Source organism: Gekko japonicus, unplaced genomic scaffold (genome assembly GCF_001447785.1).
Source record: "Gekko japonicus isolate JY-2015 unplaced genomic scaffold, Gekko_japonicus_V1.1 scaffold893, whole genome shotgun sequence".
NCBI classification, from domain to species: domain Eukaryota; kingdom Metazoa; phylum Chordata; class Lepidosauria; order Squamata; family Gekkonidae; genus Gekko; species Gekko japonicus.
The window spans coordinates 249,311-267,110 of record NW_015170302.1 but is presented as its reverse complement, the minus strand read 5'-3'; the positions used below and the strand labels follow the sequence as shown (position 1 = coordinate 267,110).

The 17,800-nt window shown below is 46.2% G+C and overlaps 1 protein-coding gene across 1 annotated transcript in view; it reads left to right on the top strand.

The window, feature by feature from the left end:
- The first annotated feature begins 3,026 nt into the window (after positions 1–3,026).
- The window catches only part of CDK11A (cyclin-dependent kinase 11A), a 40,970-nt gene continuing 26,196 nt past the window's right edge, over positions 3,027–17,800 (top strand). The window contains 5 exon segments of the mRNA XM_015417949.1: positions 3,027–3,126; positions 5,663–5,790; positions 7,188–7,303; positions 9,719–9,843; positions 14,431–14,569. Of these exon segments, the coding sequence (XP_015273435.1) occupies positions 5,680–5,790; positions 7,188–7,303; positions 9,719–9,843; positions 14,431–14,569 (491 nt within the window). The 5' untranslated portion in view covers positions 3,027–3,126; positions 5,663–5,679.

The window sequence follows — 17,800 nt, the reverse complement described above, 5'->3', positions numbered from 1 at the left end:
TATATATATATTGGTTTAGCTTAGCCCTTTTTGGTTCGTAGTCATATCCTGGGTTGAGTGCCCCCCCCCCTTTTTCCTTAGGAGTAAGCTACACTTAATGCAGTGGATTTCTCTTCTGAGCAAACCTGTATAGGCTGGCCCGGATATTTACTTCCCTGAGCTTTTGAGTCATTGCTTTTTCCTGTTCATATTTAAAACAGAATCTCTGCTGGTGTGCTGATTTTGACATGCGTGTTTTAACATCCTTTCATCGTTTTAAATATTTTTAGCTTTATTCAATTAATAATTAAGCCGCCCTGAGCACGTTTGCGGGGAGGGCGGGGTATAAATATAATAAAATAAATAAATTGCTCTTAACTGTTCCGCTCCAGTTCCAGTGTATCCTTTTCTGCTACTGGGATTTGTAATTGTTTTAGCTGATTGTTGTCAACTACCCTGGTTATGTTCGTGGGATGGTGAACCTATCAAGCCCCTTATATAGATTTATGGTGGGACCCCATTTGGAATCATAGAATCACAGAGTTGGAAGGGGCCAGACAGGCCATCTAGTCCAACCCCCTGCTCAGTGCAGGATCAGCCTAGAATATCCCTGACAAGTGTTTGTCCAGGTATGGGAAGATTAAATAAGCTGGTATGTCAGACTGGTTATGATGTAGGCAACTTGCAGACTGCAGCTTAGGAAAACAAGCTTTTTAAAAAAGGCATTACTGTAAGTAAGCAAGATCAAGTGTGTATTCTTTGGTACACCTGAGATGGACTGTATTTTATTATTTAGGGCACTCTGCACATTTCCTTTAAGAAGCTCAGGGTGGTGTGTTTTTTTCTTCACAACAATCCTGTGAGGTAAATTAGGCTGAGAGTTTGTCCTGTAAGGGTGGGGGGAGGAGGCAGTTGTAGGGTTTCCAGGGCTGGGCTGGAAAATACCTGGAGACTTTGGGGGTGGATCCGGGAGAGGGTGGGGTTTGGGGAGGGGAGGGGCCTCAGCATGGTGCAATGCCATAGAGTCCACCCTTCAAAGCAGCCATTTTCTCCAGGGGAGCTGTTCTCTGTCAGCTGGAGATTAGTTGTAAAAGCGGGAAATCTCCAGTCCCCGCCTGGAGGATGGCAACTTTATCAAAAGCTTTCTGGAAGTCAAGGTAAACATCTATTGGGTCCCCCTTGTCCACATGTTTGTTCACTCCCTCAAAAAACACTAACAGGTTAGTGAGACAAGATCTTCCCTTACAGAACCCATGCTGAGTCTGCCTCAATAGTTTTTGTTCATCAATGTGCCTACTAATTCTTTCCTTAATAACAGTTTCTACCAACTTACCTGGTATCGATGTCAGACTGACTGGCCTGTAATTTCCCGAATCTCCTCTGGAACCCTTTTTAAAGATGGGAGTGACATTAGCTACCTTTCAGTCCTCAGGAATGGAGGCAGATTTTAATGAAAGATTTCATATTTTTGTAAGGAAATCCACAAGTTCACATTTGCGTTCTTTCAGAACTCTTGGATATATGCCATCCAGGACTGGTGATTTATCAGTGTTTAGTTGTCTATCAGTCGTAGGACCTCCTCTCTTGTCACCTCAATCTGACTCAGGTCTTTCAACAACCCTCCCGAAATCAGCAGTTCTGGAGTGGGCAAGCACTGCTCATCTTCCACAGGTAAGACAGAGGCAAAAAATGTATTCAGCTTCTCAGCTATTTCCCTATCATCCTTCAGTACTCCTTTTACCCCTTGGTCATCCAAGAGCCCCACTGCCTCCCTGGCAGGTTTCCTGCTTCTAATGTATTTGAAGAAAGTTTTATTGTTGGTCTTTACGTTTTTTGCCATATGCTCCTCATATTCACTTTTTGCCTGCCTGATCACAGACTTACATTTTATTTGTGTTCCCTTTTATCAACCTCACTGAGACTAGCTTTCCACCACTTAAAGGAATCCTTCTTACCTTTTATAACAGTATCACCTACTGGTTCTTGATATGGGGGAAAATAAAAACACAACTTCCACTTTAAAAAAACTGAATGACTTGGGAAGAACCCAGGAAACTAGGGCTGGAAAATACCTGGGGACTTTGGGGGTGGATCCAGGAGAGGGCGAGGTTTGGGGAGGGGTGAGGCCTCAGCATCTTGCAATGCCATAGAGACCCCCCTTCAAAGCAGCCGTCCATTATTCTCTATGGGGGGCGAAAAGTTACTTTTCCCCCAACATAGAGAACTATGGAGGGGATAGGGGCAACCTGTTTGGGGTCCCGTAGAATTGGACCCCCTGGTCCAATGCTCTTCAAACTTGGTTGGTATCTTGGGGACAGGCTCCAGCAGCTACCCTGCGAGTTTGGAGCCTCTCCCTCAAACTCCCTCCCCTCCAGCCCCCAGAATATACCCTATGTTTTTGCCATTGACTTCAATGGCCCATAGGATATAAAGGTAAAGGTTCCCTTGCTCGAAAGCCAGTCGAATCCGACTCTAGGGTTGCGGTGCTCATCTCCGTTTCAAAGCCGAAGAGCCAGCGCTGTCCGAAGACGTTTCCCCCCACCCACACCCACGGTTGCCCAGCCCAACTGACGGCTCGTGGCAGCAGGGGGCGGTGCTTATGTGCCCGCCCCCTGGGCTCCTGACTGGCGGAGCACTGGTGAGCTCCGGCAGGAACCGATGCCATATATATATATGCCTCCTTAAGTACCAGGAACTGTCCCGTAGGGATTCGAACTCCCTCCTTAAAATTCGCTAGGCCGACCAAGTCAGATAGTCTTCTCTGCGCATGCGCAGCCACTCTCTTGCCCTTTACGTTACGCGACGACTAAGGCGGCGCGCCCTCAAGGTCCTTCCGGCCTCAAACGGAACCGCTTTTTGTACACAAACGAGGCAAACCGTCCTAGAGCGTCACGAGGACCAAAATGGCTGCTTTCCATTTTTCCCTACCGGAAGAATCGGCAAAATTGATTACTCTCTTCCCTTTTTCGAAAATCTCCTCGGAATGACGTAAACTGTTAACGCGGCACGCTTCCTCCCCTTCCTTGTGTCGTCGAATTGCGCGCGCCCCGTGCCGGAAGTTACGTATTAACTGGGCGCCGGGTTCCCGTGCGTTCAGTTTCCGTCGGTGGGATTGTGGAGGCGGCGGCCCGAGTGGCGACGAGAGCGGTGAGAGGCGTGAAAGCGGCAGGCGGGGCGGGCGGCGCTGCGGCGGACCTGGTTCCCCTCCTGCCGCCCTGGGAGTCTATGGGGCGAGGGAAAGGGGTAGGAACTGGACCTTGTTGGGGGTCTGTGGAGGTTCCTTGCTAGGAGGCGGGCAGCGGCCCGGCCTGTTGTGGTTTCGCTTGTGGGATGGTGAAGCGCTCGAGCCCCTTGTATAGATTTATGGCGGGACCCCACTTGGGGGGCGTTTCTGCGCAATTCGGGCAGCCCTGCTTCAAAAAGAGGATATAGAAGGGCGTCCCAACCAATGTTCCCTCTAAGCTGAGTTAGTGTGAGCTAGCTCACACTAACTCAGCTTAGAGGGAACAGTGGTCCCAACCGAGAAGGGTGTTGAGAGCAACACGCTTGTGGGGGAAAGCTGGTTGATTTGGGGCTGTTCTGTTCGGGAGGGGGAGCCCAAAAATGGGATGGCCACATAAGTTCATGAAATGATGCGTGATCTAGAGATAGCAGTAGTATTTTGTTTCCTCTCTCATGGTAGTTCGTTTTAGTTATTTAAACTATATCTTGCCTTGGCGTTAATATGGCTTACCTGCGCTGTACCATGGTGCTGTGATAAATAAAACACTATCACCATTTGTACCTAGACTTGAGGCTGTCTTTTGCCAGTTTTTTTTTTGTGCCTTTGCGAGACATCTTGTTGTCTGCTATGGGAAGCGGGATGCTGGTTTAGAGGCGGTCTGTTTGACTGCTGTGGGAAATAGGATGCTGGTTTAGGGGCGGTCTGTTGGTTTTACCTAGCATGGTGTTTCTTTTGGGGGGGTATTTTGTGTATGTGTGCGCCTGGAAGGCATGGCTGACTTCTGGCAACCCCTAGTGGGGCTTTGAGGCAAGGGACGTTCAGAGAGGTGGCTTGCTATTGCTTGCCTCTGCATCGCGGGCAGCCCTGGTATTCCTGGAAGGTCTCCCATCCAAGTACTTGCCAGGGTCGGCCCTGCTTGCTTGCTTGCTTATTTATTTATTTATTTATTTCACTTTTACCCCGCCCTCCCCGCAGGCAGGCTCAGGGCGGCTTCCAAAAACTGACAAGCAGTATACATACACAATAAAAAATAAATACAAGGCATCGGTTAAAACACAACCAATCAGTATAAAACATTCATTAATCTTATCTTCCAAGATCTGATGAAATCAGTCTTGCCTGGGCTATCCAAGTCAGGGCCCTAGCATGGCGTTCCTCATATCTATGTTTATACAGGAACATGGGTACATGTTGCTGGAGCACTGCTTCCCCTTTGTTTCTGTCCAGATAGTAAACGTTGCTCAAGGTGTTAGAAGTGCAGGAACTCCATAATGAGTGTGCCTAGATCTAGTGTGAGATTTAATGTTCTTAAGGGCTAGTTTTTGTAGAGAGAGAAGAGGAGACTGGATTTATACCTTGCCCTTCACTACCCAAAGGAGTCTCAGAGCAGTTTACAATCTCCTTTCACTTCCCCTCCCCACAACAGACACTCTGTGAGGTAGGCGGGGCTCAGAGAGCTCTCTCGAGAACTGCCCTTGCAAGAACAGCGCTGAGAGAACTTGTGACTGACCCAAGGTCACACCAACAGCAGCATGTTCTCCCAGATTAGAGTCCGCGCTCCTAACCAGTATACCAGAAAGGAAACAGTTAGGCTCTCTAGTCAAGTGCTCTGTTTCAGGCACCAAAACCGAACAGTGATTCAGAGCAAGTAAACAGTGTAGAGAAGAACCATTGTTGCTGTGCTGTGGAGGACAGAGGACCCAGGAAGAGATTCTTGGCACAGCAGTAGGAGTGTTACAGATATGTATGGCCTTGTTTTTGTGTCTAAAATTAACATTAAAAATAAGAGCCAGGGTGCTGTTAAGTGGTTAGAGTGCTGAACTAATATCTGTGAGACCCGAGTTTGACTACCCCCTCTGTCATGGAAACTTGCTGGGTAACCCTGGGCTAACCTGACGTACCTCATAGGGCAGTGGTGGCGAACCTATGGCACGGGTGCCAGAGGTTGCCCTCGGAGCCCTCTCTGTGGGCACGCGTGCCATCGCCCCAGCCAGGCCCAGACCATCGTTAAAGTGTTGAATTCTCTGCCAAATAATTTTAAGTCAATGAAAGCATTTGGGATTGCTTTCCTTACTTTGTTTGGATCATCTTAAGTTAATGCACGAGTTGTTTTTTCTAAAGTAAAACCTCAGTATTCAGGTTAGATTGCCGTGTTGGCACTTTACGATAAATAAGTGGGTTTTGGGTCGCACTTCGAGCACTCGGTCTCTAAAAGGTTCACCATCACTGTCTTAGGGTTTTTGTGACTCAAACATGCAGGAGAGGAGAACGATATAAGCTCCTTTGGGGAGAAAAGGCAGGGTGCAAACGGCGTAAATAAAATAAGTGACTTTATTGGGAACTAATATGAAAGCAGCGTAGATGGATGGGCAGAGGAACTGGACCCCTGGCCAATCTGAAAGGAGACGAGACTCAGAATGAGATGATAGTGGCCTCACTGGTTGTCGTGTTCCTTCCTAGTGCCTTGTCTGACGCAAATGGGTGATGAAAAGGAATCTTGGAAAGTGAAAACGTTAGATGAAATTCTTCAGGAGAAGAAACGCCGAAAGGAACAAGAGGAGAAAGCAGACATAAAGCGCCTAAAAAATGTAAGCTGCCCCCCAGGCAGTTTGAAGTAACAGGAGAACGTTTGATTTCTTTCCCTTCCTGCCAGCCACCCCACCCCATTGGGTCTACTTCTGGTATTCTCAGCAACGGTCTTTTTGTGCTTCTTCGTACTGTGAACTACTCCTCTGTCTTGTGGTACTCTATGAAGTAACTCTGTCAACGTTGCTGTTGTGTAGCTCGCAATCCCAATTCCCTCTCCATTTGAATGGTGATTTAGCATTGAGTTCAGCGAATGTTGGTCACTACGATAGAAAATGTGATCCACATTTGGGCTGATTTGTGCAACGGTTCACAAATCTATTGTTTCTCCCATTGAAGCCCTTAAATCCCCAACTCATTTGCCTGCCCGTTTCTGCACCTAGCCATAGTTTTCTCATCTCTAGTTAGTTTGCGTGATAAATCTGCACAAACAGTGGTCAGTCATTCTTAACTTCCATTATTTATAGTCCGCCTTCCTCACCTGGACTCAAGGTAGATTACACACAGTGAGTCAATACAATCAACGGGATGGTACATTCAGTAGCTAATGCAATAGGATTCGGGTTGTAGAATAATTCTCCTATCCCAGAAGGTAAATTGTGTCGGCTTGGACAAAAGGGAGAGTATAACTGTAACAAGTAACAACATTTGGGTTAGAAATCCAACCCATCAGATCACTATGGCCCAATTACTTGCTGTGAGACAAGGCAGGTATGTTTGATGAGCGGGGCACGTAAATGCTATCTTGGTCCTCTCCGTGCTTTTCTTTGACTAACCTGCCTTGTAAATCTTTTCACAAAACAGTGTTCTCGAATAATGGTGTCGCCCTAAACTAGCGTAGTTGTATGTATCTGTTAAATAATCGTAATTCATGGAGGACAGGTCTATCAGTGACTACTAGCCATGGAGACTCAAGGGAACCTCCACATTCAGAGGCACTAATCCTCTGAATCCCAAAGCCGGGAGGCAACCTCAGGGGAAGGCTGTGGCCTCTCTGCCCTATTGATGGACCTCCAGAGGAACTGGTTGATCAGTGTGTGATTCAGGATGCTGGACTAGATGGACCACTGGTCTGATCCAGCAGGGGTCTATTGACCCCTCTGTACCTTGTTGGGCCTTTAGAGGAACTGGCTGGCCACTGTGTGAGACATAATGCTGGACTGGATGGACCACTGGTCTGATCCTGCAGGGCTGTTAATGTTCTTGTGCAGTAGTAGATGAATTTTGTCAGACTTAGATCTCTCACATCTCCTGTGCAAGAACTTGTTAAACTTTGTCCTGCAATGGTGCAGTGATGGGAAAATGATGGCTCTGACCAAGACAGAGAAATAGCTGAGCAATTTATGAAACACAAAGCAAGCATGCTTTTTAATTTTGTCTCCTTTTCATCCAACTGTAGTCTGATGATCGGGATTCAAAGCGTGATTCCCTTGAAGAGGGAGAGCTGAGAGATCACCGCATGGAAATAACAATCAGGAATTCACCATATAGGAGGGAAGACTCTATGGAAGACCGGTAAGAAACCCACAGGAAGGATGTTGTAATTAGATTCCAGTTCTAATTCTTGTAGTTGCTAATCCTGCTGTGCACTGCATCGGTCAGGCCACACTTGGAATACTGTGTGCAGTTCTGGAGGCCTCTCTTCAGAAAGGATGTGAACGGAGCGGATGCAGAGAAGAGCAATGAGTATGATTAAGGGCCTGGAGACCAAGCCCTATGAGGAAAGGCCGAGGGACTTGGGAATGTTCAGTCTGGAGGAGAGGAGGGACAGGATTGCTCTCTTTGAGTATCTGAAAGGCTGTCGCTTAGAGGGGGGTAGGAAGCTGTTCCTGTTGGATAAAACTCACGATAATGGATTTCAATTCCATCCAGAAAGGTATCGGCAGGATATTAGGACAAATTTTTTAACAGTTAGAGTAGTTCAGCTGCCCAGGGAGGTGGTGATCTCCCCCTCACCGGCAGTCTTCAGGCAGCGGCTGGACGGACACTTGTCAGGGATGCTCTGGGCTGATCCTACATTGAGCAGGGGGTTTGGACTAGATGGCCTGTATGACCCCTTCCAACTCTATGATTCTAATGAGATGTCCACCTCTGATCCATGCATAAATGACTCCAGTATGTGAGGGTGGTGAATAGCTATTCCTCCAGTTGCTTACAGCAGACCATAAATCACCCAGTCCATGTACAGTTGCAACTCTTCCTGTTTTCTTTGCTTTCTCCTCCTCTCACTATTCCATCAAGACAGAAGACTTGACTAAATTCACAGAGATCAGTAGCTGATGACAAGGCTGTAATTATTTGGTTATTCCAACACAAACACAAAGCAGATTACACTGTAGAAAGTGAAACCAGAACAAGGTACTGTGTAATGAAAATCACCATGTCACAGCAGTGAACCGCTTATTACCATCTATTAAAGGTAAAGGTTCCCTTGCTCGAAAGCCAGTCGAATCCGACTCTAGGGTTGTGGTGCTCATCTCCGTTTCCAAGCCGAAGAGCCAGCGCTGTCCGAAGATGTTTCTGTGGTCATGTGGCCGGCATGACTAAACACCAAGGCGCACGGTACGCTGTTACCTTCCCACCGAACTGGTCCCTATTTATCTACTTGCAATTTCTTGCTTTCAAACTGCTAGGTTGGCAGGAGCTGGAACTAGAGACAGGAGCTCACTCCGTCATGCGGCAACTCAGGTCTCGAACTGCTGAACTACCGACCTTCCACAGCCTGCAGTTCAGCATCTTAACCACTTGAGCCACCGCAGCTCCATTACCATCTATTAAGACACACTTAATATTACAAGCATTGAAAATACAAAAAGGACCACACTTCATTTAATCCCATGAATCGTGCTGTAGAATCCAAATGACGTTCAGAAACTGATGCACCCATCATTCACAGCCAAAGGAATCTTCCTTAAACTGAAGACATCTCGTAATAGCATACACTTGCTGGTGGTGTTAAATGCCATGCCGTGATTCATGGGGATATATGAAGAGTGGTCCTTTTTGTTTATGTGGTTCCATGCAGGGTTCGTTTCGTAGAAAAAGAGCTAGGGGAACTCATTAGCATAACTCATTAGCATATGCCACACCCCCTGACATCACCGGAAGTGTGTCATAAGGCCACACACCCCACCCCCAATGGTCCCGGCCGCCGCCGCCGGCCTTGCAGCTCCACTGCCAAGCCCCATGAGGGGCCCGGTGGTGGACCTGCAAGGCCGGCGGGAGTGCATGGAAGCCCCGCGAAGGCCCTCCCTGGCCCCAGGCAGGCAGGGGTGGGGAGAGGCAGGGAGGAAGCAACTTACCCTCCCTCTTCTCCTGCCTCCTCCTGGCTGAATGAGGGCTGGAAGCGGGACGGCCCGGAAGCAGGGGGCGGGGCTTCGTCATGTGCCCCGCCCCCCGTACCTCACCCGGGGGAACTGCAATCCCCCCTGAAATGACCTCTGGCTCCATGTATTTTCAATGCTTGTAATATTAAATGTGTCTTAATAGATGGTAATGAGTGGTTCATTGCTGTGGCGTGGTGATTTCCATTACACAGTTCCTTGTTTTGACTTCATTATTTGGTTATGGACACGTTTCTTCCAGATAACTGTTTGCCATTCAGAAAGATAATTTTTTTTTTTCTGAATTGCAGTTTTTGTTTTTTAAGTTGCTCTGTGATCATTGAACAGTTGATAGAAAAGGCTCAGCCTTGGCTCCATGGAAGGAAATGTTAAAGGACTGTTGTTGTTTTCTTTCAAGCAATCGGTGTGCCAGCAATGATGAACTTTATACATAGTTAAAACTCAAATGTCCATCACTCTGGTCGTTGCCTGGAGGCCCTTAGGAAAGCTGTTCTGAGCTTCCCTTACGACGAGTGGGACATAAGCAATAATTTTGTCCCCTGTTGCTTCTCTTGTTTGGCTCTGCGCATGGGTGTGCGTACCACAGAGGAGAGGAAGACGACTCCCTGGCTATCAAACCACCCCAGCAAATGTCACGGAAGGAGAAGGCCCACCACAGGAAGGACGAGAAGAGGAAAGAGAAGCGGAGGCATCGCAGCCACTCGGCAGAAGGTGCTGCAGTCACTTCCTAGCTTTCTCTTGGTAGTGTCTTAGGGTGGCTCGGCTGGCACATTGCGGAGTTGGTGATCTTTGCAAGTGATGCAGTCTCTGTAGCCTGGCGTGCAGCGTGGCGGTTGGGCAGTGCTGGTTTACGCCACCCTTGTCCTGTGTATCAGCTTCCCGTGTTGCGGTGGGTGGGCGTGGCGGGTCTTCAAATACCGATTTGCCGACAAGCTGCTCAGGCAGGCACAGAGCTCTCGCACTGTCCGTGTGCCTGTCCCAGACCTCATTTGTAAGTGAGAGAAGGACCTTATGCTATATTAGACTGTCGAGTTCAGTATCATCTACTAGGATGTAGTCAATTTGCCAGAATCTGTGGTGTGGGAGCAGAGATGAACGTTTGCCCTGTAGAATATGGCGAGTGAGTTTGTGGGCACCTGTCCGGAGTGCAGCAGCTTGTATCTTAACCAGCTGGCCCCAGAAGTTTGGACGCCTTCTCCCAATGGGAGTGGGATATGAAGCCAGTATGGAAAACTAGTGCGGGCAGCTAAGTGACAAGACAGGAAGCTCTGCTTAGCCGCACTGGTCCCTTTGGGATGAGGGCCTCTGCCGGAGGGTGGGCCCTTGCGTGCTTGTTGCTTTTGCTGGACTGAGACTGACTAATCCCAAAAGCACAAAGGCATTAAATCTTACAAGCGTGTTTGGAGCAGGGTTCCCCCCTTCCTCAGAGGCAGAACCTGACGCACAGTATTGCCGTGGACAGTTGCAATGTGGAGTCTCTACACAGCCCCCTGGTCCATTTGACTCCGGCCAAACAGCAATTTAGTTCTGAAAGTCCTCAGGATTGGTGGACTGTTTGTTCCTTGGGAGAAGTTGAACTGGCCTAGATTTCTTGTACTGATGCTTTATGACTTGCTGACCTCTAAAAGAACCTTTTCTCTATCAGAGGAAGCTTTTCTGTAGAGGAGGAAGACATTTGCAGAGAGGATATTTAGGGTCCAACCCTTTGGCTCTTCCCTTTGCGATATTATTGTCTTTGTGCATTTTACTTTTGGGGTTTTCAGGTTGCTGAGACAGTTGCCTCCTGTCTCCTGCCACCATCGCAGGCTTGTGTCCAGTTCAAACGTTCCAGAGACTTACAGACACTTAAGCGTTCATAAAAGAGACCAGTGATTTCTGCTGATTCTTTTCCCTTCTGCTGCACCCCCCCCTGAGGTCCTGTCTTCCCCCAAAATTTGTTCCTGGGAGGCCAGGAGACCCTCCCAGCAGACACAGGGGCCAGAGTGAGATCTGCAGTGGGACAGAGAATCATCAGGAATCACTGGCCCCTCTTAAGAAAACCTAAGTGCCCTGAAGTCGTCAGAACTGCAGAAGGAGATCTAGACCGTTGGTTAAGAGTCACGCGAAGCTTAAGGCGGCATCAGTGAGACCGCAAATCCCCTGCAAGGGCGCCTTGAAAGTCCGCCCAGCTGTAGCAGCAGGGCAAGGTTTCGCAGTTGCTAAGTGTACCAGCAGGTAGTGTAATGTCCTTGGGCAATATGCCTCATCTGCTGCACAACAACACCCAGCCGTTGTTTGTGGAACAGCTTTATTTGGTAGAAAGGAGACGCCAGAAACTGAGGGCAAAGAACAACATCAGACCCGCTGAACGTCAGCCGACCCTCATTCCGCTATAACGGAAAACTACCTACTTAAAGGTACAAACACATCACATCATATTCAGACTACCTATAGAATTTTTTAAAAAAAATTAAAACATACAACAGAACAAAATTATGCACAGATAGAGAGAGAGAACTTTTGGCGGTAGTATAAGCAATTCGAAAGTTTCATCAATACGTGTGTGGCAGAATTGTTCTTGTGCAAACTGATCATAAGCCGCTCGAGGCAATTTTTAAGAAATCAATTGGGGCTGCCCCTGCTCGGCTACAGCGCATGCTCTTACAATTGCAACGGTATCAGCTTAATGTGCAGTATATTCCAGGTAAGCACATGTATTTAGCTGATACCCTATCAAGAGCAGCAGTGGACCTTCCTATAAGTGATGAGGAACAGGTATGCTCCCCGAGTGCCCAGGGCTTTGTGTATGCTGAGATCCTGCAGGAGCATAGAATACAGTACAGGGTGTGTGTGGGGGGTCATTAGAATCAGAATTCATCATCCCGAGAATCCCCGTTTTGATTGTAAAACACAGAAAGCAAGTTTCTCGGGTTTACGAAGGTCCACTTGAAAGCGTGCAGACGATGTTTGCCGAAATCACAGAAGGCCGAGGGTTGGCTGATAACCTTTCCTGAGGTCGAGGGTGACAATTGAGTTCCTGTCTTGTCCTTCCCCATTGTATCAGGTTAAATACATTCCGCTCTAACGGAAAACTACCTACTTAAAGGTACAAACACATCACATCTCTCCCCCCAAAGTACAAAGAATATTCAGACTACCTATAGAATTAAAAAAAAAAAAATTAAAACATACAACAGAACAAAATTATGCACAGATAGAGAGAGAACTTTTGGCGGTAGTATACGCAATTCGAAAGTTTCATCAATACGTGTGTGGCAAAATTGTTCTTGTGCAAACTGATCATAAGCCACTCGAGGCAATTTTTAAGAAATCAATTGGGGCTGCCCCTGCTCGGCTACAGCGCATGCTCTTACAATTACAACGGTATCAGCTTAATGTGCAGTATACTCCAGGTAAGCACATGTATTTAGCTGATACCCTATCAAGAGCAGCAGTGGACCTTCCTATAAGTGATGAGGAACAGGTATGCTCCCCGAGTGCCCAGGGCTTTGTGTATGCTGAGATCCTGCAGGAGCATAGGATACAGTACAGGGTGTGTGTGTGTGTGGGGTGTCATTAGAATCAGAATTCATCGTCCTGAGAACCTCTGTTTTGATTGTAAAACACAGAAAGCAAGTTTCTCAGGTTTACAAAGGTCCACTTGAAAGCGTGCAGACAATGTTTGCCAAAATCACAGAAGGCTGAGGGTTGGCTGATAACCTTTCTTGAGGTCAAGGGTGACAATTGAGTTCCTGTCTTGTCCCTTCCCATGTTTAACAGAGCTGGAATTATGTAATCTCGGGAAAATCTGCAGAGTAAATCACGGCACAGGGAGAAAGTCTTCAAACTGGTTCAAATAATCAGGTGGCAAAACTCAAGTTTTGCTAAGGGCAGAAGGCAGGATTTTAATGCCATTTGGCTTCTGGGCTTCAGCATTGTTACTGCGCTGCAAAGTGCCATAGATTTCTAAGGGAAAAGGTTGGTGGTTTCATATCCCACTTCCTTTCCTGCCATGCCAAAATAAAAACCGTAGAAATGTTTCCTCTGCAGCAGCCAACAGCCTTCTTGTCTGTTGCCTTTGGATGGCCCCTTCTTTTTTAAAATCTGTTTCTGTTACAATTTTATATAACAACATTTTGAACTTGTAACAAAGCAGCATAGACAATACATATCAAAGAAATTTAACATAAACAGTTTAAGAATAAGCTCTCAGATATAGACAGCCCTGAATATTAAAACACTTTGAGACAACAGTAATAATATAAGTTGAATACAAAGTATAGCACTCATGCAGATTAATTGAAATACAGACTGAGCGTCAGGTATAATTGATTATTTCAAAATAGCGATGAGATCTCGCAATTGATCCGTGTCCGAATGATGCCTTGAGAAAAGGAAACCATTTAGGCATTAAATTAGCATGACCTCGGGAGCCATGAAATGTACTAATGCTGTCCGCAATCTTATCCATTGAGAACATCTCCCACACTTTATGGTCCCCTCTTAAGGTAAGCCTCTACCAGCAATGCTCTCTCCAAGCTGTGGAGTCTTGTGAGCAAAAATTCTACTTGGTGAGCTCCTGGCATGAAAGTTGTGAGCGAGCGATTTGGCTACTACATAAATTAGTTTGCTCTGGAGCCCTCCTTCCTGAGGGAAGACAAAAATATGTGAGTCAGAGGCTAAAAAACTGTAAGCAAGCTCACACTGACTCAGCTTAGAAGGAGCACTGTCTAACAGAGCCCATCCCATTTCAGCAGTGGGTCCTGCTTTGTGAAGTGGCAAAGAGGGGTGTCATCCTTGGATATTTTTAGGAAGCTCTTTATGTTTTATTTGCTGTGGCTTTTAACTGCTGGCGGTTTCTTGGGTGGGGGATCAAAGGAGTTTTTATTTTTATTACAGATGGCTTTAATTTAGCCATCTTGAGCTGCAGGGGAAAAGCGGGGTAGAAATACTTCAATAAACTGAGATCAGTATCCTGTTTCCAACAGCGGCCAGCTGGGTGCCTCTGGAAGTTCCCGAGCAGGGTATATGCAAGCGGAGGCCGCTTCCTTTTGTTTCTCCCCGGCACCAGCCAGTAAGGTATACTGCCTCTGAACACTGATGCTCTGTTTAGCAGTGTTAGTTACCGACAGTGTGCAGATAGGGAGGATGAGCCTCGTCGTTTTTTTTTTTTTTAAAGTCACCGGTAGCTAATTTTAGCCCTGGTGGTTGATCTTTTTGCCTGCCTGGGGGAATAAGTTTCTTTGTTTCTTCTCTTATACATTCTCCCGGAGGGGGGTTGCGGTAACAAGTTTGGCCTTTTCTTTGTATCTTTATCAGGGAAGCATGCTAGGGTGAAAGAGAAGGAATGCGAGCACGAACGTAGGAAAAGGCACCGAGAAGAGCAGGATAAGGCCCGCCGTGAATGGGAAAGGCAGAAAAGGAGGGAGATGGCTAGGGAGCATTCCAGGAGAGAGAGGTAAAACACCTTTGCCAAATATGTTCTTTCCCTTCCGCCCAGTTATCAGCGTTTTATTTGATCTGCGTAACATAAATCTGTCCTTAAGATACATTGGCTCCATTCAGAAATCACAGTGAACCATGGTTTGTGATTTGATCAAACCCCGGTTAGTCGTGACCTCCAAATGCAGACTGTCTGGCAAACCAGGGTTTTCTCATTTGGCATTAGGAGCATAAGAGAAGCTGTGTTGGATCAGGCTGATGGCCCATCCAGTCCAGCATTCTGTGCCACACAGTGGCCATAAGCCAAGTGCTATCGGGAGGTCCACCAGCAGGACCTTAACTCCAGGAGCCCTCCCAGTGTTGCCCCCCCCAAAACACCAAGAATACAGAGCATCACTGCCCCAGACATAGTGTTCCATCTATACCTTGTTGCTGACAGCCACTGATGGACCTCTGCTCCATATATTTCTCCAATCATCTCTTGAAGCTGTCTGTGCTTGTAGCCATGACCACTTCCTGCAGCGATGAATTCCAGATGTTATTTGAACAAGGATTTCAAACTGGGATTTGTAGCTGGCTTGCTAACTATGGTTTTGTACTAATTAAGTTTGTTTGCAGTGGTCCAGATTCACAAACTTTGGTTTCTTAAATTCAGAGTTAGCAATATAAGAAAGTGCTCTCCTTGCTGCAAGGTTGGAGAGACCAGAAGTAGGCAAACAAGGATTTACACACAAACGGGGACAAATCATGTTTTGTCGTAACATCTGAACATTAACAGTCTGACAGCAGTAAAAAATGACCCCCAGATCCTCAGAGATGTGGTAATTGTTTAACAACATAAACTAGCAATCCTCTGATTTTTACCAGTGTAAGCAAAGGCGTTAGCTTTACATGCCACATATATGTCTCAAAAGTTTTTCCAAAGCAGATGACCTGATTAATTGGGGGGGGGGGGAGATTCAGTAAGTGGGCACCTTGTGGAGGAAGTCAGGATAAAAATATTTTAAATAAATGAATGTGGTTTAAAACGGTAACATTGGAATTTTATCTCAACTTTCCCCCAAGGAACTCTAGGGAGGGTTTCTGATGGGTCCCCCCTGCCTGGTTTCTCATCACGTGAACCCTGCGCAGTAGATTAGGCTGGGAAACAGGACAGGCCCAAGGTCACCCTGCAGTCTTTGGGGCTGAGTGGGGCTCCGAACCCAGATCTTCCCACTCATAGCCTGTCACTTTGGGCTCTTTTTGTAGCAGGAACTCCTTTGCATATTAGGCCACACCCCCCAATGCAGCCAATCCTCCAAGAGGGACCACTTGAGCACACTGTCTCAGAGCTTATACTTTAGACATTTATTTTTGTTGGTGAACTTGGAAGCGTATTGCAGCGTGACACCTCAGCAGCATACCCTTCCCTTAAATTGCCGGAGGGGGAGCTGTCAGAGCTCTGACATCAGCTCATGCTGGGATCATAGTGAGATACGCAAGAGAGAAAGGTCCATCTTGGTCAACAGCTTTCTGACAGAATGCACTGAAGTTTACAAACGATCCGTGATGGCAACTGCATCCTCCTTGGTTGTCTTTCTCTGGCCCCTGGTAACGGGAGGTCCTTTCTTTCTGAACCTGGCCTGTATGCTTTAAAAAATCCCCACATAAAAGTTGGTCCCAAACTAGCACGCCGGAAGAGTTAATGAGCTTTGCTGTGAGCCAGTTTGGTGTGGTTAGGAGTATAGACTCTAATCTGGGAGAACTGGGTTTGATTCCCCACTCCTCCACATGCAGCTGGTGGTGAGACCTTGGGTCAGAAAATAAGTATAAAGACAACAGCCGTGAGAGTCTGACCCACAAATCAAGCAGTCACCAAGACTTGCAAAGAAAAAGCTTCCTATGTATTATAATCTAAAGCACTACAACATCATTGGTAAATCATAAGAAAATCCTTGTGCATAGGTACATAATCAACATTGTCTCCAGATTATACAACAACGTTTCAAAATTGGAACTTCCTCAGGAGATATTCTGTACTGTACAAAAATACAATTCTTTAGAGTATATACTATGTAAACAATAGAAAACAGACACTGATCTCAATAAACGTTCAGGCTCAATTATGCTGCTAAGCTTCTAAATGGATCCCGGCATCTGTCTCTAGTGATTCCTAGCAAAGCGTAATTAAAGGGACCTTGCAAATTGCTAACAGGTGATAAGAGGCAGTACACTTAAAGAAACATCACATAGTAGTTTACAAAAAACCACATCGTAGTTTACAGAAAACAAGAAAGGTCAGTTTCTGCATTTAGTCCATTTGGAGATACGCTGTTTATCCAGTGAATCCAAAACATTTCTCTCTACCAAGGAGGAAGATTACAGAAAGGAGAGCAGGAAAATTTGCCAAGAGTTAGAAACAGAGGTTATCCAGAAACTATAGTGCATAGGGCAGCTTTAAGGGCAAATGAAATAAGACCACGGAAACGTCTTCGGTCAGCGCTGGCTCTTCGGCTTTGAAACGGAGATGAGCACCGCAACCCTAGAGTCGGATTCGACTGGCTTTCGAGCAAGGGAACCTTTACCTTTACTCAAACACTGGCATGTGCTCAGTGACATACGTGGTTGTTCTGAGAGACCACAAATTGGGTATAAGAGAACCAGAAACCTCAAGGACTTTTTAGTACATACTAATCATCAAAAAACAACCATTCATAATATACGAAAATCAGGACATTTCAAATATTTTCACTGTAGTTGCTGCAAACAAGTTTGACAAACAGATGAAGTAATCTTACCTGGGTTTAGAATGAAACTAAAACATTACAGTTCATGTAATACAAGCTGGGTCGTTTATTTAAATGTTTTTGTGAAAAAAATTACATTGGGTCCACTTCTAGACCCATTAGAACAAGAATTACAGAACACAAATCCAAATTGAAGGCTCGGAACTTAGACACTCCACTGGCAATTCATTTTAAACAGTTTAATCATAGTTATGATAGGTTTCAATATATTGTATTAGAAATTGTACAGAGAATTCCTGGAGAAAGGACTGACTTGAGACGACGCCTCTTACAGAGAGAAATGTTTTGGATTCACCGGCTGAACAGCATATCTCCAAATGGACTAAATGCAGAAATTGACCTTTCTTGTTTTCTGTAAACTACGATGTGGTTTTTTGTAAACTACTATGTGATGTTTCTTTAAGTGTACTGCCTCTTATCACCTGTTAGCAATTTGCAAGGTCCCTTTAATTACGCTTTGC